Source organism: Prionailurus bengalensis, chromosome B2, assembly GCF_016509475.1.
Source record: "Prionailurus bengalensis isolate Pbe53 chromosome B2, Fcat_Pben_1.1_paternal_pri, whole genome shotgun sequence".
Lineage (NCBI taxonomy): Eukaryota > Metazoa > Chordata > Mammalia > Carnivora > Felidae > Prionailurus > Prionailurus bengalensis.
Genome location: NC_057349.1, coordinates 139824244 through 139849272, shown reverse-complemented (window position 1 = coordinate 139849272; position 25029 = coordinate 139824244). Strand labels below are relative to the sequence as shown.

Here is a 25029-nt window from a genome sequence, read left to right as displayed (position 1 = left end):
TAATTCTAGTATCCTAGGCATTAACGACTTGCCGCTCTGTCACCCTTGTCTGAGGAAGTTGTGACTGGAGGCTGTCGTTAGCTCAGTGCAGGGACCTGAAGAGTCAGACACTGGTGGGTGTAGGATCCAGCCAGACCCTTCCCACTCCCAGCTGCGCTGATCTGAGACAGTACCACCTTGACCTTTGAACCCTTCTCTTACTGCTCTTGAAGGCTTCTCGGTGATTCCCTGTAGCCCTTTTTCTCTCGCCCTTCTGTTCTCTCCCAGGTATGGTTACACTTCAGCCAATTATAAATTGTTACTTCCTAAACATTTTCCCTTTCCACTGGGTTGCCCCTGAATGGTCTCGAATGCCATCCGAGGTGTGGAGGACCCTTTCTTAGGGAATGGCTCCTCTTGTTTTCTGTGCCTTTTCCCGGGGTAGTTAGGTAGCTCTCCGCCCTGTTAGGATTCCCCGGCAAGAGCTGGGCGGCCCATTCTTTGGCATTCCCTGTTCTCCTGTTGATTCGGGATCTGAGTTGGCAACGTCTGAGATTGGAGATTTACTGGCTTCTTATCCCAGGTCTCCCGCAGTGTCATAACCAGTCACACCCTAGACACGCTGGTCTGGAAAATGGAACTTCAGCCTGCAGCCTCGTGCAGCCCCGGCTGCTGATGTTGAGAAGCATCGTCTCAGCTTGGTACAGCATTGATGTTCGAGTGGATTTGAGAGGCAGATATTTTAGATTCATTACAAATCCTTTCATTTGAAATTTTCTTAGGTCATTTTGGTATCCTGATAGACTGAGTCTGGAAAGCTGCTGGCAACAATAAAATAGAATTGTTAAGTGCATCTAGTGCCTACGTACTGGTTGCTTTTTTGCAATGAAGCCCTTTAATAGAGTTAAAATTCAAGGAAGGGAAAATAATGGTTGCAATTTTTAAATAAGCATTCAAATATAAGTAAAAAGCATTTTTGTATCTGTTACCCTAGTTACCAAGCAGCTTTCCTGTAGTTCTAGAGACAATGGGCTCCATCATTGACAGTAATTCCGAAAAGTGCTTTTGGGGGTGGGGGTGGAAAAGAGGGCGATACAGGAGGTCTTGCAGGGAAGCAGGACACATTACTGGAAGGGCCATTTTCTCAGGGTCCTCCACTGGATAGGAACTGTATTTGATTGTGAGTAGGTATTTTCTTTTAGCTGGGATATACCGTTAGCCATCTCAACTATCAGAACTACATTCGATCTTTAGAAGTCCGCTACAGTTAGGGTGCTGCTGTATTTGTACAGGGCTTAAGACTTCATGGAAAACCAACGTAAGACATTTTCTGTATTTGCAAACACCAACTGTATCTCAAAGAAATTGGGCAAAAAGAAAAACAAATTTTTTTTTTTAACATTTATTTAGAGACAGAGTGTGAGCGGAGAAGGAGCCAGAGAGAGAGACACAGAATCTGAAGCAGGATCCAGGTCCTGCGCTGTCAGCACAGAGCCCGATGCAGGGCCCAAACCCACAAACTGTGAGATCGTGACCTGGGCCCAAGTCAGATGCTTAACCGACTGAGCCACCCAGGTGCCCCCAAAAGGCGGCACCAAATTTTAAAATCCAAAGAAGCTGGAGGTGGCAGTTTCTGTACTGGAAGGGGAATGCATCTATCCCTGTATCGCTGCCTTTATTCTTTATTATATTTGAACATGAGGGTTTTGATAACGGCCTGGGCTTAGCTAGGGCTTAGATTGTACCCCATTTGCTAAAAGCTGAGCTTCCCTGGAGACAGGCAGGCTGCTGGCTCATAGTGGGGGGCTGTGAAGAGCTCCGTCAGGACAGACTGTCACATGGACAAACTGGCCTAAAAGGGCTGGAAGAGTGGAGTCCTGGAGGCCGGCAGAGAGAGAGGGGCGGATGCCAGTGGGCTCAGTGCGGGGGAGGTGGTATGGAGAAGTATAGAGTGATGGGGCGAGGCCTAGAACCTTCTGGACAGCTGGGTTCACTTCTCCGTTCCAGATAAATAGGAGGAAAGGTGGGGATGGACCTTTCAGGGTTTGTGAGCAGAGGCTTTGACCTTTAAAGTCATTATAGTGTTTCGGCTTCTTCCGCTGTCCTCCGCTCAGATTCTTTTTCCTGCCGCAGACACACTTTGAGATGAAGCGATCTTTCCCTCCCTGATGACTGACGTGCTCCTGTCCACCCTGAAGCCACCCCCCCCCCCCAGTCTTCATCCTCTCCAGTGCCCTCTCCAACACCCCTGGGCCCTGTTCGTTGGTGTTTTTCTGCAGGTCTATAGAAGTCCCGGCCTTTTAACCAAGCCTTTGTTTTCTACAGTACTTGTTGCTGAACTTGGAGAAACTGATGAAGCGACGCATAGAACACAATATGAAAAACTTAAAATTTAATGAGAACACTTAACATTACAGATAGTCCCTCCCTGAAGCGGAATAACTGTCGGTCCACGCACGCCTTCTCTGTTCCCGTCCACGCGGTCTCACGTCGTATGCGAGTACTTCCCCTCCGCCCTGAAAACGCTCCATCCTCACAGACTGCAGGCCAATTTTGCGGAGTTTTGTAGCCACAAGGATGTTTAGAAGCAAGGCCTCCCGGGAGAACACGATAACCCCTGTGGAATTTTAAAAAATATAGAATGAATTCCTTTTGAAAAGCAGTGGTACCACCCCCCCTCCATAAATTGCTAGACTTTAAGCCTCTGAGAGTCTCTGTGATGTTCTAAGTAGCAAATTGAACAACTCCTCAGAGACGAAGGCTTTTGTAAATTATGAACACACTTCCCATTTGTCAGGCCATGGTCTCTGTCGGGCATTTTTGTGTGTGGCAACTGCTCTGACTCCATTTCCGTCTTCGTCTTTACTTTCAATACTATTGTTCCTTTGTTATTCTGAATATATACTTGTGAATGGCCATGAGCCCAGTTTTAGACTAAGACAGGGTATATTATAGACCAACACAGTGACATTTTGGTGGTTTCCTTTTCCTATTTAATCCTGCCTGGACCTCCCAGGGCATTGAAAGTTGCTCCCGAAAGTGATGTGCGCATGACGATCGTGAATTCAGTACAGCTGATTAATCAGTGTCTGTACCCAAAATAAGTGGTGTCCTAACTGATTCCCTTTCTGGGGAGTTTAGCACTAAGTGGTCCCTGGGGGGCCATCTGCCTTCTCTTCTCTGTTTCGAAGCCCAGCCTCATAGAACTGCTGCTGCAGCTTGTTTTTTCTCATTCCAGAGCTAAATAAAACCCTCTAAAGCTGTTATCTGCCTACTGGCTTTAATGATTATTTGGATTGATCTGAAAAGGCCATTGTAAAACTCCATTTTGAGATCAAGTGATCCTCAAGCACAGGTCTACAGGATGTGCTTACAGAGCAGACGCAACCGTGATCGCTCTGAGCTCAATGCCAAGCGCAGCAACTCACCTGCCTACAGTGGACGAAGGCGAAGCCCTTGTAAAGGTTTACGAAGACTACGCCGTCAACCACCCATCCGCCTGTGTTTTACTAAGATGAGTTGTTTTAGTCACGTGATTCCCGTACCACGGAGTGACGTACCTTTGCTCACGACACAGGTGGACGTGGGCGTGGTGCACTTCACGCCCCTGATGCGGCCCAGGATAGAGCAGCCATTCAAGCTGGTGGAGAGAGTCGTGCAGAACGCATTTCAGTTCCGAAGGAAATACTGCTATCGAGGCCTGGGGTAAGAATGCCTTCTTCCTTTCAGCCGCGTGCTTTCTAAAATCCTAATACTTTCAAAGATTAAGAACTTCGTTTTTAGGATTCTTTAAGGTGTCTGTGAATGGTCCTCTTAAGGTGAGCAAAGCTTGACTGCCACGAGGAAACAGCAAAACTGTGACTGAACCCTGGGGCCACGGACACATTGCTCCAGCATCAGTACAGCCTGAAACAGCCACAGGTCGGTAATGACCTGCCCTGCGGGGGCCAGGAGTCCTCCGTCAGGGTCGACCGTGCCAGCTGGCTTTTACGCTCAACACTTCTGACCTGTATGCGTGACGTCGACCAGCCAGCGTCCTACAGGTCAGGTCTGACACTGACGTGGAGCCGCATACACCCCCCAGGTTAAGGGTTCAGGGCCACAAGACCACCCCCGCTTCAGATGCTTGTCGTAAGTCCCAGGTTGCCATTTGTATTTTTTTTTTAACGTTTATTTTTGAGAGATCGAGTATGAGCAGTGGAGGAACGGAGAGAAAGGGAAACACAGAATCCAAAGCAGGCTCCAGGCTCCGAGCTGTCAGCACGGAGCCCGACGCGGGGCTTGAACTGACAAGCCTCGAGATCATGACCTGAGCCGAAGTCGGACGCTCAACCGACTGAGCCACCCAGGTGCCCCCGCCCCTTTGTATTTCTGACCCACAGGCTATGAATTGGGGATTTCTGGGATTTGTGTGGCCACCCCCTACCCCTGCCGTTTCAGGTTCAGTAATTTGCTGGAATGGCTCACAGAACTCAGGAAAACCCTTTCACTTATCAACTTACCATAAAGGACAGAACTCAAGGATGGCAAAGGGAAGAGATGTGGGGCGAAGTTTGTGTGGGAGCCAAGGGCTCCTCTCTGGGCTCATCACCCTCCCAGCACCTCACTGTTTTCACCAACCCGGAAGCTCTGTGAACCCCATCATTTAAGGGCTCTCCGGATGTTCCCTTAGGCACAGCTGGTACAGTCACTGGCCATTAGTGATGGAGCTTGGTCTCCAGCCCCTCTCCTCTCCCTGGAGGGCCGGGGGGCCCGGAGGGCGTGGGGGAGGTGAGACTGAAAGTTCCAACCTTCTGATCAGGCTTGTTTCCTTTGGCACCTGTCCCCATCCTGAAGCTATCGGGGGACCCGCCAGGAGCCCCCCAGTAGCATAAACTCAGGTATGGTTGAAAAGGAGTTTTATTAGTAATCACAAATATGCTCTCACCCCATCCGGAAATTTAAAGGTTTTAAAAGCTCTGTGTCAGAAACGTGGAATGAAGACCGAATGTATTCTCGCACTACTTGGGTTTTCTAAGTGCTTTCTTTCCATCAAGTTGCTACATGACACAATGAGAACCAGAAGGTAAGTTAACACTGGAGCAGCCAGAATGGCGTCACCAAGTATTTAATGGGGAGCCCCTCTGTTCCGCCGTGCTCACTGCTCTGCACCTGCACGTGGCCACTGTCCGCAAACGCAGCCTGAACGTGGCGGCTTACAGTCCACGTGCCCCCAAAGGCCCTGACGTGAGCACAGTGGTATTCTGTGTCTGGTGGCAGCCAAGAAAATGTTTAATTCAGCCCAAGTAAGGCAGGAAGGGGTGTGTGTGTTTAAAAACTGGGCCTTGGGGTGCCTGGGTGGCGCAGTCGGTTAAGCGTCCAACTTTAGCCAGGTCACGATCTCGCGGTCCGTGGGTTCGAGCCCCGCGTCGGGCTCTGGGCTGATGGCTCAGAGCCTGGAGCCTGTTTCCGATTCTGTGTCTCCCTCTCTCTCTGCCCCTCCCCCGTTCATGCTCTGTCTCCCTCTGTCCCAAAGATGGATGAATGTTGAAAAAAAAAAAAATTAAAAAAAAACTGGGCCTGGCCTTGTAGGCATGCATTTCCCATTTTCTAAAATCCCCCTCATTTGAAAAGCTCCACTTCTTTTTCTGGTTTTGTGAAGTGTCCCCTTAGCACATATTTCAGGTACGGCTGGCCAGCTGCATCCTGAAACCGTCCCCGAAAACTCACTCCTGAGGATTTGAGCGGACTGATGTTCAATCCTGGGCTTGCGGTTTGTGAACTCCAATTAGGCCAGGATTTTTACATCACCGTACAGGTCCTGCTTCTCGAGCGGAGACCGAAGGAACGGCGCTGGCCCAGTGTTGGCTGCGATGAAGGCCGCGCGCCCCTGCTGGGATGCTTCCCCTTCACACAGGCTGTGACTGGGACAGTTTTATGTGATGGCCCTGATTCATGGAGGGGAAAAAAAAAAATCACAAAAAGCACATTTTACTTTTGGAAATCCCGAAATTGGCCTGAGCCCAGAGCTGGCCCTTGTGTTTCCAAGCTAAGTGATGGGCCCCTTCATTTCATATACACAGTCCCCTATGCGGATAGGAACCCCAAATAGCGTGACCCACTTGGACCTCTTGGTGTCCTTTAGTCCTATACACCCACAAATTGGTCCCGAGTGATCAAACGCCTCCTTGATATGAAACTGAAACCCCGAGATCACAGCTTGCCCGGACACTGTAGGGAACATGGAGTTCTTCACTCCAGGACTATGAGCCTGTAAGGAAAACTCCCATCTCAGCCGGCCATGACCTCTGAGCTCCGTAGAGCCTCCAACTGTTGAGAAAAAAAAAAAAAAAGAAAATCCAGGGGTAGCTTTCCAACATTTCAGTCAGTTTTGTCATTCATTTTAAAACAGTGGTCTGGCTTGGTTAGATGAAGTTTAAAATACTTCAATTTTAAAGATGCCTCAAGGTAAATCTAAAAGAATGATCTGTTTGCATTTTCACGTCACCGGTTTTCTGACTTTGCATAGTAAGGTCAAGGTCATTTTCTGGGGGGTGTAGAGTTCCCAAGACTAAGTTCAAATTATAGAGGAGAAATTAGACAAGTTTCATATTAAGATATGTGGCAAATTTTTTAAAAATGAGGCAAATCAAACATTAAGAATGGAACTGAGCAGATGTCACCTTAAACGATACTTGTACTGATGGAGCTGTGGAAAATACCTGCCCACAGGGACGTATGGCACAGGTCACATTAGCTCTGCCTTCAGTGTCCCTCGTACCTGTTGCCTGGTGGCGAGACCGAGACCCCTCCCCACCGGCTCGGAGCCCTGCAGCCAAGCCAGCCGGCTGTCTCTTCCAGCCCCTCCGGTGGTCAGTTGTCAAAACGATGTCATTTTCAAATGAGAGTAGGAGGCATCATGACTTACAGAGTTCCCCAAGTCAGTCTGATTATTTTCTCTTCTCAGGATGTTATTCCCTGAAGTTCAGCGCGTGGAAAGCACTGAGAAACTGTTAGAGTTGGCGGACGTGGACCCTACCCTTCGACCCAGCCAGCTCTCTGTCTCCCATTTTAAGAGCCTCTGTGATGTATACCGGAAAATGTGTGATGAAGACCCACACCTCTTTACTTATAATTTCAGAGAAGAACTCAAGCAAAATAAAAGCAAAAATCAGGAAAGAGAGAACAAGGAGAGATCCCGACGATAGCTGCCGCTTCGGTGGCAAGCAGCTTTGCGGATGTTGGTTTTCCCAAAGTTGAGCTGCTCAGAGGTACACTCTTTGGCCCACTTTGGAAGGACAATAAAAATACGATGACCAGGTGTGACTTACTTCCCTTTTACTGTACAACTCGGTAGAGAAAATAATCAACATACAGTACAAGCTTTCTTTTAATATATATACTGCATAGATAGGACATGTTCAGTATAAACAGCATCTATTACAACCTTACAAAAATGAAGTATCTGCACATTGTGCCCCTTACCCACATTAAAATAAATATGCTTTAAATAAAGCAAAAACTAACAGCTCAAAGAAAATGCCCAGAGGATTGGGGAGGGGGGGGGAATGACCTTTTAAAAATTATTAATCACAACTCCATCTTTTTCCACATAAATTAAAATAGACTGCAATTTTAAGGATCCTAAGTCATTTTTGATACCTGCTCAAAAGGGATATAAACTAAGTAATTTACAGATTCTGATCAGTTTAATCTAGTTTTCTGATCTACAATAAATTAAAATAACTTAAATCTTTACAACTATTTCGTGGGAAAACGTATGCTGCACAAAACCCAATAACGAATAGTTTTTCTGCAATTTCCACTTTACCACCAGTTTAAAGGTAAAAGGAAATCCTACTATGACTTTCCGTGGCTCCCTGTTTCGTAAAAACACTCCTCGTTGACCACCGATGTTAAACTCTGGACGCTGAATTCTCGCTGCAGAACAGAACTGAGATCGAGGTTGGCATTTTCAGAGTGACTGTCGAGGGACTGGTGACGGATCTGTGCCTTGAGCAAAGTTCCCCTGTCCCGTTTGGTGCTGTTGGCTTTTCGTTTAATGGCGCAGAAGTGCCCGCGGACCAGCTTGGGCTGCTCGCCTCTGGGCCGCCGGTCGGCCGGGTTCGCGTCCGCGTCGTCCGAGATTCTCAGTCTCTGGAACTGAATTTCAATGTCTTTGGTAGGGCTGCCCTGCTTCAGGGTCTGATGGTAGTCATCCTCCTCATCGCTCAGAATGTCGCTCTCTTTGATGAGGCCGGGGGACAAGTCAGCTGGGCCTGCAGGTGGGCGTTGTGGGGAGTCCTGCGAGCTCCCAGCCGGGGGACAGCCGCTGCTCTGCGTGCTGCTGCTCAGGCTCCCCTCATCCGAGTCCAGGGAGCTGCCCTTGCTGGGCTCGCCGGGCCACTCGCAGCTCGAGGAGTTCTTGAGGACTTTTAAGGACCTGGAGGAAGCTGCAATGAGAAAATCACGCTTCCCTTCAACGATCGAGAAACAGACTCCACAATGCGTAATTTCGGCATTGCGCGTTTAAGCACTAACATCTTAATCCCTTTAGATTTTACCATCTCACTTCTATTAGCAACTATCCTGGGACTTGGGTAAAAAAAAAAAAATAGATACTGCCAATTTTTCACATAGGTTTTTTGAAATTTTATGCTGGAGGGTTTGCCATTTTTATTCTTAATGACCATTTTTTAAAATAACTTTTTTAAATGATTTTTTTTTTCAACGTTTTTTATTTTTGGGACAGAGAGAGACAGAGCATGAACGGGGGAGGGGCATAGAGAGAGGGAGACGCAGAATCGGAAACAGGCTCCAGGCTCTGAGCCATCAGCCCAGAGCCCGATGCGGGGCTCGAACTCACGGACTGCGAGATCGTGACCTGGCTGAAGTCGGACGCTTAACGGACTGCGCCACCCAGGCGCCCCTAAATGATTATTATTTTTGAGAGAACAGGAGAGAGGGAGGGGCAGAGACAGAGAGAGAGGGAGACACGGAATCCGAAGCAGGCTCCAGGCTCCGAGCTGTCAGTGCACAGCCCGATGCAGGGCCCGAACCCACGAACCGTGAGCTCATGGCCTGAGCCAAAGTCGGACGGTTAACCGACTGAGCCACCCAGGTGCCGTGAGGGTTTGGCATTTTTAGATGACCAGTTACCGGAGCTCAGTTGTTTCGCCAGAACAACAAGCTATAAACTGTGACAAGGGCTAGGATTCTCAGTCTGCCAATGGATACATGAAAAAGTTATTAATAAAACCTATGTTCCTTTCTTCCACTAAACTGCTTTGTAATTTGATAACCAAGATTCTACCACATTTCTGTGCCTATTGTCTCCCCTTATTTCCCTTGCTGCTCAATTAAAAGTAGAAAAACGCCCTTTATCACTCATGACAACGGTCTCTGTTGGCATTTCTAGCCAACTTTCAGAGATTTAATATGAAAAATCATTTGTGTGTGTTTGATTCCTCACTCTTGGGTTGCAGGGAAAAGGGGAGCTCCCAGCTGTGAGGTTTCTATAGACAGTAAGTGCGTTTTTGATGGATCTAGCTTATTTTGACAATGGAGGGAAACAAAAAGAAAGTATGCAGTAAATTTGAAGAGGTCAAACTGTGACCAAAATAAAGACAAGTATTTTAAAAGACTACGCACAACATCAAAGATGCTAACAAAATAGTTAGTGAAGAAAGGTGAAAACACTGAAATCTTACAGAGCAAGCAGAAAGCTGAAGAAGAGCATGACTTGGAATGTTTCCTTGCTGACTCACTGAGTGGATAAGAATGAGCAGAAGATCTCGGTTCATCAAGCAATGACTTTCTAGATGCCCTGAGCCGTTCTGAGCACCGGGATGATGGTGGTGACGAAAGCACGCCTCCCCCCCCCCCCCCCCCCCCCCCGCCCCCATCTCGGTGGAAGAAACAGGTGAGATGGTGATTCTGAGCTGTGTCAGCTGGAGGGAAGATGAGGCCTTGGGCTTGGCAGTGGTTACAGTTTACTACAAGGTCTGGGAGCAGGAGGCAGTTCAGGTGTCTTAAAAGGAAAACAACTGCCACCACCTTCTCGCACGGCTCTGTGGACTCGGGTGTCTGCTTCAGAGCTTACAGAGCTCGCCCGGGGACTGTACGACGCGAGGAGGACTTAACCGCCACGTCGCAAGAACATACACCCTTGCAGAGAAGCTCAGAATGTTTTCTGAATAAACACAAGGCCGGCAAAGTTCTCACCTAACTTGGCTGAAACAGGAACTCGGTTCTTAAGAGGTACCAGGCGATCCTTGCACGTTTTCTCCAGGGGTAAGTCACACTTGATGTGACGCCTGAAGTTTTCCCTCAGAATAGATCGAATGACCTTGACGATGCTGGTTTTGCTCTCACTGTCACTGGTGAAGAGAGAAGAGAAAACAGCAGTGACGTCCAGTGTCATGCTCCGACCCCACGTGCCCTGGTCCTTCGGTGTCATCTGATCTCAGGACAGACCGGCAGCGAGTTACCCGGCCTGTGGACTCTGTGGTCTCACTTACACTCTTTTTAGAGTGAAAAGTGATGGTTCTTGAAGTGCCTTGGAGCACTAAGATTTGGATGTATATTTAATCAACGTGTTCTATTACAGGCACAGTTGCCGTGTCGGGGGAGGCTGGGTGTGAACCTGAAGTCCTCAAAATTCAGGAGGCACTAAAATTAAACTCCCTTTTTTGAGAGAGCGTAATTCGGCCTTATTCCCATCGGCTGTATTTTTTGGAAGTCAGTAGTACCTGCAGCACAGCTGAAAGATGGTTTCTGGCCGTCCTTCTATTTCTGACTTCGTATGGATCAGTTCCCATATGGAATTATTTTCTGTCCCTGTGGAAGAGGAGACAAGGGTCTGCAACTCTGCCAAAGATGTCAGGTTGACAAAGACTCAAGTCAAATATTCCCTGTCCCGAGTCTCCTCATTTTCTTCAGTGGCTCATTCTATGTTGGACTTTCACAAATGGTTTTCAAAAGTTAAGTACTTTTTAGTTACTTTTTATGTTTCCTGGTAAAGTTTTCCATCCATCTGAACGTGCTTTCTCCCTAGCCCCGGATTTCACCTCTCTGGGCAACAGATTAAACGGATCCTGTTTTTCAACCCCCTTCCATTCACTGTATTCCTTGGAAGGAACCGCGTGCGGGCTGTGCTCAGGTACTTGGGGTAAAAGAGGCCAGCCCAAAGTCAGTTGTTCTAGGAAAGGTAAGCAGTTCACACAAAAAGTAAACAGGGACCCAGGACATCACCACGTGCCTCAGCCTCTCGGTCCTGTCACCAGAGGCATTGTCACCGGAACGTGGTTAGTCTCACAGGATCTCTGAACATTCTCTAAGGTTGGAGATTTTTTTTTCTAATATCACATATAATACTGCTTAATCTTAAGGAATTTTCTGGGATCTCAAAATATTTTTAATTTAAATTTGTAGACCTTTCTTTCTTTAACAAATTTCAGGGTATCAAGGATATTAGGCAGAAAAGCGGAAACCCGCTGAGTGAAGATAAGGAAGCGATGAAGAGACATATTTGGCAAAGAAAAGCCACCCGTTGGCATTTACTTTCCGCAAAAGTGTGTTAAAAACAAAAATTTCAGAACAACCTCTCTTGTCCTCGTTTCCCTTGCCTATAAAATAAAACCCAAAAATTATCCCCGAAGTTCTCTCCTAGTTTTTCATTCCACGATGCAAACAAGTCTCTTTAAAATGCCTTTTCCTGGCATCCTACTGCACAAACCAATTACCTGCTGTGTTCCCCAGTCTGACTTGAAGCACGGATATGGGGATCAACCAGCGAAATTTAAATGGATCCAAGTCGGCAGAGCCATGTGCAGGCCGGGAATTCGAGGGCTGGAATATGAAAGCCCCCCCCACCCCAAGAAATGTGTTAGAACATGCTCTCACCCAGAGAGGAGGTGTGCAGGGAGTGGACTTTAAGGTCTCCCCGTGGGCAGGGCTGCCACGGCTGTGTGAGTGTTCAGGGTGCAGAACCAGATCGGGTCGGCTGTGCTCCCAGTTCTCAAAGAGCTCACGGAGTGCTCGGGGAGAGGGCAGAGCCATAGTTAGGGGGACAGAGACTTCTAGACAAGCAAGAATGACAACCAAGCCTTCTGTGTTCTCACTGCCTCTGAACGGTCATGACTCTGATGGCTTATTAGCTGATTCAGCTAAGCTGTTGGGTTTGTTTTGAGTCAAGGTAAAAGTGATCTGAAAACAACCAAAGTTACGCGGTCTGTCATGTGTACGGAACAAACATGGGCCGTTTTCAGGGATGTGAAAGCTGATTTTCTACGTAAGCCCAGCACAGGTTATTTGGCTCTATCTTCTTTTAAAACAGATGTCATTTGTGGGGAGAACAAGAAGTCACCCTGAGTATCTAAGCGGGTTAGTCACCCCAGGAATAAGTCACATTAGTCAAGCGAGGCCGTGGCACTGAGCAGGCTTCTCAGCTCAACGCTGCTAGGAACAGGGAGCCCTGGAAAGGCGGCTGTGATCACAATTACTTCTCGTCTTACCAGTTTCTTCTTCAGTTTGCAGTGTTCTTTATAAACCAGTATGACAGCTCTCTTAAAGACTACGGAAAGAAAAAGAAAAAGAAAAGTCTTTCATTGTTTTATACAGATTTTGTCCCAAGGCTGAACTAAGTAAGGCTGAATGGTTTTTTGTTTTTTTTTTTTTTTAATCTGGACATTTATGGGAAATAAACAAATTAAAAAAAAATTTTTAATGTTTATTATTGAGAGACAGAGACAGGGCACTTGTGCGGTAGGGGCAGAGAGAGAGGGAGACACAGAATCCCAAGCAGGCTCCAGACTCCAAGCTGTCCGCACAGAGCCCGAAGTGGAGCTCAAACTCATGAACCGTGAGATCATGATGTGAGCCAAGGTTGAACACTTAACTGACTGAGCCACCCAGGCGCCCCGAAGCTGAACGTTTTAAAAGAACAAAGCTCTTCAAACTTAAGAAGCTCTAAGACCCCATTATGCCGGCATAGGAGTGAATAAATGAGACTTCCCTCTGGTCGTATTTGAATTACGCAGGTATACATGCTCACCTAAAAGCAATTATCTGGGGGTGCCTGGGTGGCTAAGTAGGTTGAGTGTCCAACTCTTGATTTCGTGCTGTCAGCACAGAGCCTGCTTGGGATTCTCTCTCTTCTCCCCCGCCCCACCCTCTGCCGCTTACATGGGTGCTCTCTCAAAATAAACATTTAAAAAATAAGAATGGTTATCTGAAATAGATCTTGGCAATTTTTAAAAAATTCTTGTTTTATTTCACTGAACTCTGAGGACATGGTGTTCATGTCGGTGAGAACACAGGGTCTATACTGGGTCTCAGTGAGAATTAAGACATTTTGAAAAGCGGCAAACAATTAAGATAACAGGTTTCAAAATAGCCTCAAGAGATCTGTTCCTGTAACACTTGGCCAGAACCACTAAGCCAAGCAGAAGGGAGAACAAGATAATGAGTATGCACAGTGACAGCATTTTACATAGTTGGAGGCTGGCTCTGTGAAGTCAAAAGCCCTTATGACAGTGATTCTAACTCTCGGAAACCCGGAGTTAGCCGGCCTGGTGGCTTTAGGAAGTTCTTCATCACCACCAGCCTTTTGTAAGTTTATGCGCTTTCGAATGGCATACTAACCAAACACTGTGAGCTCGAGGTCCTTTCTGGTTTTTCCTAGAGACAGAAATGGATTCAACCAGGAGACTGCAGAGTGCATCAGAAGTTCCCCCATGGAAAGTTCTGTCACCTGTTTCGTAAAAACGAGAGAGAAAGACATGGAGACCACGGGGGGTAGACCGTCTCCCATTGGGAGCGTGAATCACATACATGTGTCACCGTATACCGGTGACTGCCAAAATGCAAGCACCCTCGATCTATTATGGCCCCTGTAAACATGGGGCCTTTAAACAGCGTAAGTTTTGAAAATACGAGCGACGCATCAAACTGTCTGAAAAAGAAGCTAACTGGGAAGGCATTTTGTTCAGTGCACGTGTCGTATGTGGGTGAGACACGCCTCGTGACCTACTCCACGGTGCCAATTCCCTGACGGTTCAAGACTCTCCTACGTTGTCCTCACTAATATTTACCCGGGGCTCTAGTGCACTCACCAGCCCCGAGCCACAAACTGCTCTGGGCCTATCAAGAGGCACCAGCGCTGAAACTAATAAAAAAACTCAACTCCAGTTGTTTTCTGTCCTTGCCTTTTTCTAGTCAAACTATGTTCCCTCTGACATGTAGCCTTTAAAAGCTCAAGATCCTGATTTAGTAATCAGCCAGAAAAGAGAGCGAGAGAGAGATGGTGTCACTCTAGGGACAACTAGTTCCGTAAGTAAGGAGGTGGCCACCGATGTCAGATGCGAAGGAAGAAAAGCAGAAAAAAGCCCTAGGTTCTCCCCACAGGCTGGCCCCCACCCGTGTACTCATCCGGTCTCTGCCAGCTCGCGCCCTCCATAGATGCGCCGGCCTCTGTGCATTAGTCTTGCCTCCTGCCCCACGGAAAGGGAGGAGGAGGGAGGGACGAGCTAAATGAGATTTCTTATTTTCTTCTGTACAGTGTTAAGGTGACATAAAGTTACATTCTCAAACCGGTGTCATGAATTTTATGTCACATTTACACTTAAATGGTGTGGCTTATTGTAAGCACTGAGATCAAAGAAACTTTAGGCCCACCCTCCTCCAGGAGAGCCCGAACAGGGCGGCCTGCTCTGGAGGGTGCCAACGGATTCAGTGAACAAACGCATCACGCTTCTCGGGATCCGGAAGTCCCACTGACCTCCTTCTCTGTTCCACTCTGCTCCGCCACGAGCTGGTCAAACACGGTCCCGTAATCCTCATAGACCTTCTGCATCTCATTGATGTGGCTGGCTACTTTTTCCATTGCTTTTAGTGCCTCTGAAAAGTAGGAAATCATCATTTTATTAATTTTAAGGCCTACCAACAGTGGTGAGTTCAAGATTCCGGCCCGGACTCGAGGCTTTCCTTACTAACAGAAGCATTCCTCAGGTAGGGCTCAAACAGCCCACTGCCATCGAGTCATTACAACGAAGAACCACAGACTGGCCTTCCACTCGGGTTTTCTTCGGAATGAGGCAGCACAAAGTATCGCTCATGACAAACGCGAAAGCTGACTGGGCACTTTCCACTTAGCAGGTGCTCTGATGGGTGCTTTATGTGAATCATCTCCTTTAATCCCCACTCGGTCACTGTAGGAACTGCAGTCGCCATGTGTGAAACGAGGCCGGGAAGAGGGGCCCCGCGGGCTGGCGGCTGGCAGCCGTGGCGTTCACGAGCGCTGCCTCTGTCTCCTCACCTGTCAGGTGGTAGTGCTCCTCGCTCTCGTGGTCCGTCAGCGACACGAGCTCCCTGAGCAGCAGAGGGTACTTGAGCACCCTCTGAACTGGCTTGATGAGGTAGGACTCGAGGGTGGAGGAATGCTGTTTGGTGGGATTCCGGGCGTCCAGAAAAGCCTTGAAGGCTTGATCAGTTTTAGCTACAAGCAGGTGGGGAAAAGACCCTTAGAAGAGCACAGCAGCATGAACGAAACCCGACTTCATTTCGTTTCTAATGCGGTCCCAGATCGTCTATTCAACAGCCCTCCCAATGGCGTTCTTTACAAAAACCCAAATGCTTCAGCGGGCCCGGCACCCAGCCGTCAACACGGATTCGGCATCACAGCTCTGGGGCCAATCCCACCGGCAAAGGGAGCTTACATAGGCCAGAGAGGAACACCAAGTCGAAATGCAGGAATGTCTGACTTTTGAGGCATATTCCCATGCAAACCCGTGAGAGACATTGTTCTAGGTGCCTAAAAAGTGAGTTTCAACCAATTCACAAAGCCACTAAAATGTATCATCCTATATCCTGTTCTACAGAAGAATCCCATAGCAAAATAAACCAGTATTCCACCCCCCCCACCACCATTCTAGCACAGATTGCTACTTATTCTGTATACTTAGGGGTTATCTTTTTTTTTAAGTTTATTTATTTTGAGCGAGAGAGCACAAGTGGGGGGCTTGGTGGGGGGGGGGTGGGAGAAGAGAGAGAGGGAGAGAGAGAATCCCAGGCAGGCTCCACACTGTCAACGCAGAAGCCTGACGTGGGGCTTGAACTCACAAACCGTGAGATCATGACCTGAGCCGAATCAAGAGTCGTACGCTTAGCTGACTGAGCCACCAGGTACCCCTTTCTTTTAAAATAAATTGATAAGCACTGCTTGCTGCCTTCACCTCCACAGCTCTGAGCAGTCTAATCCTTCCACCACACGGCACCTCTGTGGGCAGTGAACACTCCCTGTGTTCAGAGTCTGACGTCACAAAGAGCACGCACGGAACCCAACTCCATTTAGTTTCGAGAGAGCCAACGGATGCACAAGTGGCTGCTTTGGATTCCACCTGCTGACCCTGGGTGACCAGCTGTTTGGAATTCAGCCGATTTGAATGAAATTACACCCTCACCTGGGGTTCTGTTCCAAAGGCAAAACCTACAACTTCTAGCAGGCGCGGTACCATTTTGAATGTGACTACCCAAGTGGATGGCGAGACGATCCTTCAGAACCGAGCAAAGCATTGGTGATGCGCTAACGTTACTGCGTATTGACCTTCAAGAAGAAGGCGTTTCTGGGAGGAAACGCCGATGGAGTCAGGTCTCTGTTTAAACAAGTACAAGAGGCATATTTGGGCTGGAGCTCATTCACTCCCGGCACTTCGAGACTCCGTTTCTTAAACCTGAGCCTGGTCTTCCACGAAACTGGAAAGATCCAGATGTAAACCAAATGGCCAGGGTGCATCCGTGGAGCCGGCTAGTGCTCAGAGTGTTGGAATAAACCTCCACATGCCTTCCACGATACCGCAGAGTCTGTTCCCTGCTCTGGAGAAAGAAACACTGAACAACCACCGTGAGATCCTTTCTGACAATGCCGTTTAGAAGCATATGACAGATAGGAGGGGGCTTAGAAGTGACCTTGGCGGCTACTGCCGTGTTGATGCAACTAAGAAACGTTCAAATACAGAAGAGTTCTGTCCCAGAAGAGAGCCCTGACTCACTGGCTTCTAGAGTGGTAGCGAATTATAACGGGAGTGAACCGCATGAGGCCACTTGGATTTCTAAAGAAGGCATTCAAGTCCTGGGGGGTGGGGGTAGGGGGGAGTCATTTTGATCCTAGGAATTGAAGACATGATAACAGTTGAGGTTTCAGCAGGTTCGGGTCTTATCCCCCAGTTCACACCGGAGAAGTCAGGCAGCCTGGTAACCTGGTCTGGAGACGGTTCTGATGAACGTGAACAGGACCGCACACATTTTCAAAAGATGCCTGCACTGTCCGAGCCTCAGACACTCCCGTGTTTGTTTGATGTTCTCCGTACAAACCGAATCGTCGCTGCTCACGACCTCAAGTCCTGCGCCCGCATCACTGATTTTTCCTCCTCTGATCTTCGCCACCAGAAATGTATGAGAGTTCCAAAGACTGGGACAGAGAAGCATCTTCAGAGAGAGACCGATTTGAGAACTGTGATCTCGTACGCGAAGATGCGCGTGTAACTGAGAGAAGCCTCAGCAACGGAGCCACCTCAGGGAAAGCAGCGTTCCTGGTCTGGGTATTACCGGACCGGACCGAACAGCAGGCTAACGGGACGGTGATGGTAACTGTGCCACAACATTCCCCACAATATGCGTGCACCTAAAGGAGGTCACGGCTGTCACCAGATCTCTGAATACACTTCCCAGGCTGGGCTGACGGGCTGGCCCGTCACCGAAAGCCCAGGTGGCTCAGGGCGCGGGCCGTGGGCCTAAACCTGACCCGCTGCCGGGCAGGAACCCGCACTCAGGCATCTCTCTCAGTTCTACAGAGTGATGTCTGATGGCAGCACGAAAGGGAAGGGTGAGGGGGTCGACCACGCAGGGCTACGCAGACAAAAGAAAATGGGAGTCTTCAGTTAAAGCCACTAGAATAAAGTGAGGTGATAAAAATGTGGAGAGAGGCACCTGGATGGCTCAGCTGCTTAAGCGTCCGACTCTTCATTTCAGCTCAGGTCGTGATCTCATGGGTTGTGGGATGGAGCCCCACAAATCAAGCTCTGTGCTGACAGCACGGAGCCTGCTTGGGATTCATTCTCTCCCTCCCTCCCTCCCTCCCTTGCTTGCTCTCTTTCTCTCTCTCAAAATAAATTAACATTAAAAAAAAATTTTTTAAGTGGAAAGATGAAAGGTATTTCAGTGAGAGGGTGCGGGCTGTTAAATGTTAGTTTTTTCCTGGTTCCACAAAAAAGGCTTTAAGTTCAGTTAACACTTCTTATGAGTGCAGTGATTCCTTGGGCGTGAGAAGGTTAACAAGGAAGAAACAAAACAGCAGAGTGTTTTCTGTCCCCATCCAGGGGCTCATGGTTCTGAGTTTTTAGATCAAGGCATTTGGTAAAAAAGAATCCAGAGGTAACTGAACAGCAAAGTGACACATGGGAAAGAAAGTTCTCTGCTCTTAGGACATATGTTCACTGTTGCCAATAAACTGAAATAAACCGAAAAGTTTCCCTTTAATCTCTCTCAATTTCAAGGTCAAGAACGGAGCAGGATCCATCAAAACTGCATTTATCCCTACTTGTTACATGCAAATTTACTCTGTTAACAATTTAAAAAAAAAAGCACAGCACCTTACCTCGCTCTAGAACCTTCTGTACTTTGATATGATTAGCACAGAACCCGCTGTACAGTTTAAAATGGTCCGCGTAATAAAGGAAAGAGCCTCCAAGGGAAAACAGTAGTTTCTAGAAGGGGAAGAAAAGTCACATTGGTCATGGTTTACTCAACGTCTGCTGGCCCTGGCGTGGCCTCTGACTACTTCAGTGCATCCGTGGCATCTTTCAGACACCAGAGCACTAATGCCTCAGAAAATCACCAAATGAAATAAGCCCAAGACTGTGCCATTTTCACGGTAGACGGAGAACAGTCTGGTATTTCCCTCACAGATCTTTAGTTTGATTGAAAGCTTTCTGGCAGCCGAGCCTACTGACACTACAGGCAAAGGGCAAGAAAGAAAGTTCTACAAAAATACACCTGACAAAACGGGATACGAATGACCTGAGAGGATAACTCATCAAGCCAACTGTGCCTTACTCGGAACAAATGCTCTCGTCCGGGTACCGCCCTGCCCCCTTTCTACCGTCGGCCTCCTTTCCTTCCCCAGAGGGGCTCCTTCCGGGTCCCGGATGCTCACACTGGAGACGGGCTCCACAGAAGAGAGGGCTCCCTCAGTACCACCGACCCGTGTCACAGGACCCATGTCCCCGGGTCACAGGACCTTGTGAAAATGAAGGATGAGACTCAGGGCCAGCGCTCCCGCTTCGCAAGCAAACCCCCTACGCATCCTTCAGCGGACTTGAGTGAAGAGCGTGGGCACGGTCAGCCACCAGGCAGACTCCACAAAACCTGGGCCACCCAGACTTCTGCTTACAGGGGCCACTCAAGTAAAAATGTAGCCTCTCACCAGCTGCCACAGGAAAACAGTGCAACGAAAGCACTGAACTTACCTTGTCAGCAGTCAAGGGACACTTTCTTTTCCAAGGGCGGACGCCGCACTCTACCCACCCAGTTCTGCTTTAAACCTAAGTCAAAACTACTTACTCTAAACTGTGAGGGAGTTTCAAGGGTGTTAAAGTCAGAGGCGGCTGAAATCCCATCCTCCAGAGTCTCCAGAAACACCTTCTGAAAGTCCAGCATCTCTGGCAAGCTGCCGAACAGTGACTCCATCTACATGAAGGCCGGGATTGAACAGAGGGCATCAGCGGTGGGGGTGGAGAGGGGCCGCCCCAACAAATCCCCAGTCCTTCGGGGAGCAGCAGACAGAAGTGAATCCTTGAACGAAGGCAGCATATTCCCTCTGGGACACCGTCTGTACACAGGGGTTTACAGCTCCAGCTCCGGCAGTTCCAAACTAACTTTTTAAACGGATGGAACCTTTTCAGGATTCAAACTGGTAAACGACGGAAGTCAGTAGCGAAGAACCCATTACGGAGATTGAACACGAACAAGTCATGGATTAAGGAGTGACTTTGGGCCACACTTCCTACAAAAAGGGCGTGACTGTCCTGCATTTACAAACTCTTGCCGCTGGGCCTCACGTGGTAGAGGCCACATAAACGGCTTTGGAGGAGGCCACGCTTGGTCCCTCTGACGATGCTTAAGTCCCGTGTGTTCTCTGGGGAATCAGGAGACACAACCTCCAGGGAGGTCCACTAAAGGGCAAACAGAGACTAACCTGTGCGTTAGTGGACGGCAGGGGGGTGGGGGTGGCGGGGGACCAATTACCTCGTCTTGGGTGAGAAAGGTCTCATTCTGAAGTGGCTCCAAATATAATTCAAAGAGGCAGCTCAGATCCTGAAACGTGGAAGAAAAGAGTCTTTATCACTCATGTCTCCAAAATACCCAAGAGTTTCCAGCAACCCTGACCACAGCTCCAGACTCCCACTGGGAATGATGGAATCGTGTCTTGTTGCAATTCGTGACCCTAAAAGTGGTTACTATCAGGGGCGCCCGGGCGGCTCCATCGGTTAAGTGTCTGACTGCGGCTCAGGTCATGATCTCATGATCTCTGACAGCTCAGAGCCTGGAGCCTGCTTCGGATTCTGTGTGTGTGTGTGACCCTTTGCCCCTCCCCCACTCATGTTCTCTCAAAAATAAACATTAAAAAAATTAAGTAAGTAACTAAATAAATACAACTGCTTACTCTCATTTCTGCCCTAATTCACACGGGCTAATCCCGCAGTACACGCAGCAGCTGGGTCACCTACTCTGCTTAGACAGCTTGGTGACAGAGCCACTCCTTCTGTGGACCGGTGCAAGGGGGCATCCGCTTCCCCTCGGAGAAGGGGAGCTCTGGCGAGGCACTTCTGTCGGGCATGAGCACCCCTGCCGGCTCCCCTGGCTTCCTCCTCTCCACCGGGGAGCATGGTGACAGCCCCACCACGGAGCTGAGAAGGACAGGGCAAGACCTGGGAAGCTCTTCAACTCTGGGGTTGACGCATTAGCAGAATTTCGAACTCCCGTATTCAAATGCAAGAAAAAATGTCCAAGGATCAGCGGCCTATAATCTAGGCCATATTTGAGCCCCCAGTACACCGGGCCCCAGTGGTAAGGACCAGTGGGAGTTGACGGCATTTATACAACTCCTTCCATAAACGGTTTATTTGCAATAATTTGAAGCCAAGACCAGGATACAATTTTGTAATAGGAAAGATTTTTTTCTTGTTTTGCTTATTCTGAAGAATTTTGAGTACGAAAACATAAGTGACCGACTACAAAGTCCGTTACTTTGCTCTCTCATTTTACAATGGAGAAATCGAGACCCAGAGAGCTTTCTGTAACAGCCCGAAGCCTCCAGAACCTTATGGCATAGATTCTGGGAGCAAGTAGACAGGCCTGGGAGGCCTTTCACTATTTCGCGACGAACAGCTCCCTGGCCTTTCCGCCCTCACCATCCTCCCCGGCGACTGCTTCCGAGCAGGGAGGTGTGCTGAGTTACTGAACCGTATCTCGAGGGAACACACAAAGGCTGAAAATTCCAAGTTGCACGCATGCAGGGATCAAGGTTAGACGAACAAGTAAAATCCCGTGTTAAATGTCAGCCACGAAAAGAAACCACAAAATAAAAACGGTGTGTGTGCGAATCACAAGAGGCACTGGGTGCTGGTTATTTTGTGAGAGACAGTGACAGGCTGCCCTCTTCCCTCGTGCGGCCGGTGCTGCTCGGCGGGACTTACACGCCTCGAGCAGGCAGGCGCGGAGCCGCGGGGCCGGACAGCTGCAGCCCTAAGGGAACAAAGTGCAGGTTTCTTGCAGAGAGAAGGGTCCTTCCTGTCTAGCTCACCCACAACGTCCACCTTTATACCCTACAGCATCTCAGGGAAACCAGCCTCCCGTGCGGCCTCACGGTAAAACGGAACATCAGCGACAACAGGAAGGGGACTTCAAGGAATTCTGCCCTTGAATCTCGGTGGAAAGCTCATGGCCACCCTCAAGAGGCCAGAGGGTCTCTTGAAGCCTCAAACCACAGCGCACAAAGCTGCTTGGGAGAGGCCATCACGGTCACAGGAAGATCCAGAAATCTAGTCTGAGCTCCCCAACGTTCACATCATCCGCAGGACAACACGTAACAGGACGTGAAATTAAACTGTCAACTCCATAGCTTTCTTTTCTTCTCTACAAGACCAAAAAGAAGGGGCTCTGGGTAGTTTTCCTGGGCTACCTGTGTATGAGGCCTTCAGTAAAGCCCAGATAAAGTGACAGGGACACTAATGAAAGGGGAAGCTCAGGCCCGTCTCGCGGAGAAATAAGGTGACAGCTGTGTCTGTGTGACGCACCTGTGCAGGAACAAGGGCATGCCCGTCTGAGACCCGGGAGGACGGAGGTGGAGGAGACGGCCCCAGGCCAGGCCGCTGCACCGAGGCAAAGCCAGGCGGGATCCTCTGCCCACTGCCCTGTGCCCTGCAGCTTCCAGAATTGGCCAACAAAGTGAGCTTACGGTACTACCCGAGCCTCAGCAAATACTTAAAGCAAAAGAACTCTGTCTTCCCTTCCCAGGCTCCAGTGCTCTTCGTAAAATATGTCTCTCAAACTATAGGGGCGCCCGGGGGGCTCGGCCAGTTAAGCATCTGACTCGGGATTTTGGCTCAGGTGGTGATCTCACAGTTTGTAAGTTCAAGTCCCGCACGGGGCCCCATACCCACAGTGTGGAGCCTGCTTGGGATTCTCATTCTCTTCCTCCCTCCCTCCCTCTCTCTCAAAATAAATAAATAAAACTTTTTAAAAATGTGTCTTGAACTATTTACTGGGGGCTTCAGAGATAAATAAGTGAATGCTTCGGGTGCCGAAGATTCTCAGCAACCATCCGTCCGCACGGGCGTGGGAGCGGCCACGTGTAGGCCAGCTGCTCCAGCGTGGGACTCTGTTCCGCACAGTGACCTCTACCAGGCAGGTCTGGGGGCCGCAGCAACAGTCTCCTGGGAGCAAGCTGTTCCCCAGTCCCTCCTCCCCTAAGTGCTCTCCGGCCCCCTCCGACTCCACCAGGAGACTCCCTTCCCACAGACTGCAGACGATGAGCTAGAACATGTTTCCATAGTGAAAGCTACCGTGGTAACCAAGGGAGCTGAGGAGCCGATCCTTCCGGGCCCTCCCAGCTCCTGCACCCTCGCCCCCTCCCCAGCGGCAATTCACCACTTTGAGGGGCAGGGGGCTCCGTCAGGAGTGCTGGGCTTCGGGGCGCATGCGACCCGGGGGCCCCCGCCCACATACCGCTGGCCGCCGCGGGGCCACAGAGCCAGCAAGAACGTGCAGAGTCGCCCGTTACCTTCACGTAGGACTTCTCCGTGTCCATCAGCTCCTGGATGACTTTCCGGAGGCGATCCGCTTCGGAGAGGTGGCGAGCCAGCGGCCTCGGAGGTGGCTCCCGGGTCCCCCTCGGCCCTTCCATGCCGGTGGTGTGCGAGTCGTTGAAACTCCTACACAGCGCAGCGATCTGTTCGGCGCTCTGGGAGGCGGAAAGACGGGGAAGGTGACGTTCGGGGCGCGCTCCGTTTTGGCAGCTTCCCGGCCAGGACGCAGGCGGTGCTCGTCCCTGCCCAGCGCCCTCTCGGGGACCTCGGGGTGGGGGGGCGACAACCTAGCACAGCCGGGTTCATTCATCTCGGACCGCTCTGGCTACCGTTTAAGGTAACGGGAGTGAAGACAGGGTATCTACGCGGGATGCGTTTCTGTTGTCAGAAGAGAACAGATGGCTCTTTCGTACCAAAACTAGAAAACACGGCACAGGTTGACCCTCGGTAACGGAGTTGAGGTGGCTCTCAAACCAAGACCGCGGCTTTCTCGGAGCCTGCTGGGGAGCCCCCCGGAAGCGGCGGCCCAACGGCCTCGGGAACGGCGTGACTGCGCGAATTTCGGGGCGACCTGGCCACAGGGACTCGCGGCCCTGCCCCCGTCCAGTCCCCAGCCCCGCGGGCTCGCGCCAACAGAACACGAGTGAGCGGCTAGAGCGGCTGCACCTGCCAGGCCGGGCCGGGTGGGGAGGCAGGGCCGTCCCCTACCCTGCAGGGGGCGGGGGCAGAGCCCCACGGAGGGTGCAGACAGGAGCAGGTGACCGGGCCACCCCGGCAAGTGCCGGACAAGAGGGCTGAGCAGGCTTCCTGGGAGGCTTTGGGATAGTGGGGGCAGTCACACACCGAGGGGACGAGAGGAGTGGGAACGTCTGGGGACCGAGAGCCTGCAGCGCGAGCTGCTACTCGGATTCCAGCACAGCGATGACAAAGGTTCTCGAGGAGGGCCCCCTCGCCCTGCCTGACGTCGTGGCTTCAAGGCTCAAACGGGTCTCCTCCTGTATGTCTCCACGGTGCCTGGAGCACCACCAGCCTACACTCGGCGTCCTCTAACTTGCCTCTCCCTCCACCCCACCCCCGCACAGGCTCCAGCCCACTTAGCACCTGCCAGAGAGTAAGCTGGCCAAGGGCAGGGCCCGTGCCCATCGCTGCCCCGAGTGCCCAGCAAGCCCTCAGCTCCCCCCCACCGCACGGCAGTGTTACCGAGTGACAAAGCAGTGGTCCCGGTACGCGTGACAAGCGTCCACCCGTCGTTGGCAACTTGCCGTCCCTCCCACAAACTCCCCCTCCTTCGGAGGTAAACGCCTTCATCCCCGATCCGCCCCTCCGGCCGTGGTCAAAAGCCGAGCTTGTCAGGACCATCTCTTAATGTGGAATTCATCCTCTCGGGGATGCTCAGAACATGAACAACTCACACAAGCGTGTGTCACTCAACCGCAGTGGCCCGATGCACACCTGTTAAAAAAGCTGGCGCCTGACGACCTGAAGTGCCTCGGAGGAAAAACAGGGCACTGCCGCCCTCCCTGGTCCCCCTCCTGGCTCTCCCCGCAACACTGACCTTCCGGTTCATCTTCCAAGCTCAGTGAGTGTCACCCGAGGGCCTGCTCTGCCTCCAAAAGGAAGACAGGTCCTGCCCGAGGTGATCACGTAAGAAACCCCAAAGCGCAGCCAAGGGCAGAGTGAAAACCAGCCCAAGCTTGTGCGGAGCAAA

General features: G+C 50.1%; 2 protein-coding genes across 7 annotated transcripts in view; one reads left to right on the top strand and one right to left on the bottom strand.

Moving 5' to 3' along the window:
• TFB1M (transcription factor B1, mitochondrial) overlaps nt 1-7277 on the top strand; it is a 66156-nt gene extending 58879 nt beyond the window's left edge. Inside the window, exons 6-7 of the mRNA XM_043592655.1 lie at nt 3557-3684; nt 6926-7277. Coding sequence (XP_043448590.1) covers nt 3557-3684; nt 6926-7166 — 369 coding nt within the window. The 3' untranslated portion in view covers nt 7167-7277. The remainder of the gene's footprint in view (nt 1-3556; nt 3685-6925) is intronic.
• Nucleotides 7278-7330: 53 nt separating this feature from the next.
• Nucleotides 7331-25029, bottom strand: part of TIAM2 (TIAM Rac1 associated GEF 2) — a 189244-nt gene continuing 171545 nt past the window's right edge. For all 6 annotated transcript variants that reach the window (XM_043592641.1, XM_043592644.1, XM_043592642.1 and 3 more), the window contains 12 exons: nt 23297-23476; nt 20260-20328; nt 19576-19701; nt 18611-18719; nt 15275-15454; nt 14738-14856; nt 13603-13711; nt 12474-12532; nt 11703-11808; nt 10710-10797; nt 10183-10337; nt 7331-8411 (listed from right to left, as the gene is read on the bottom strand). In XM_043592641.1, the coding sequence (XP_043448576.1) occupies nt 7819-8411; nt 10183-10337; nt 10710-10797; nt 11703-11808; nt 12474-12532; nt 13603-13711; nt 14738-14856; nt 15275-15454; nt 18611-18719; nt 19576-19701; nt 20260-20328; nt 23297-23476 (1893 nt within the window). In that variant the 3' untranslated portion in view covers nt 7331-7818. The remainder of the gene's footprint in view (nt 8412-10182; nt 10338-10709; nt 10798-11702; nt 11809-12473; nt 12533-13602; nt 13712-14737; nt 14857-15274; nt 15455-18610; nt 18720-19575; nt 19702-20259; nt 20329-23296; nt 23477-25029) is intronic.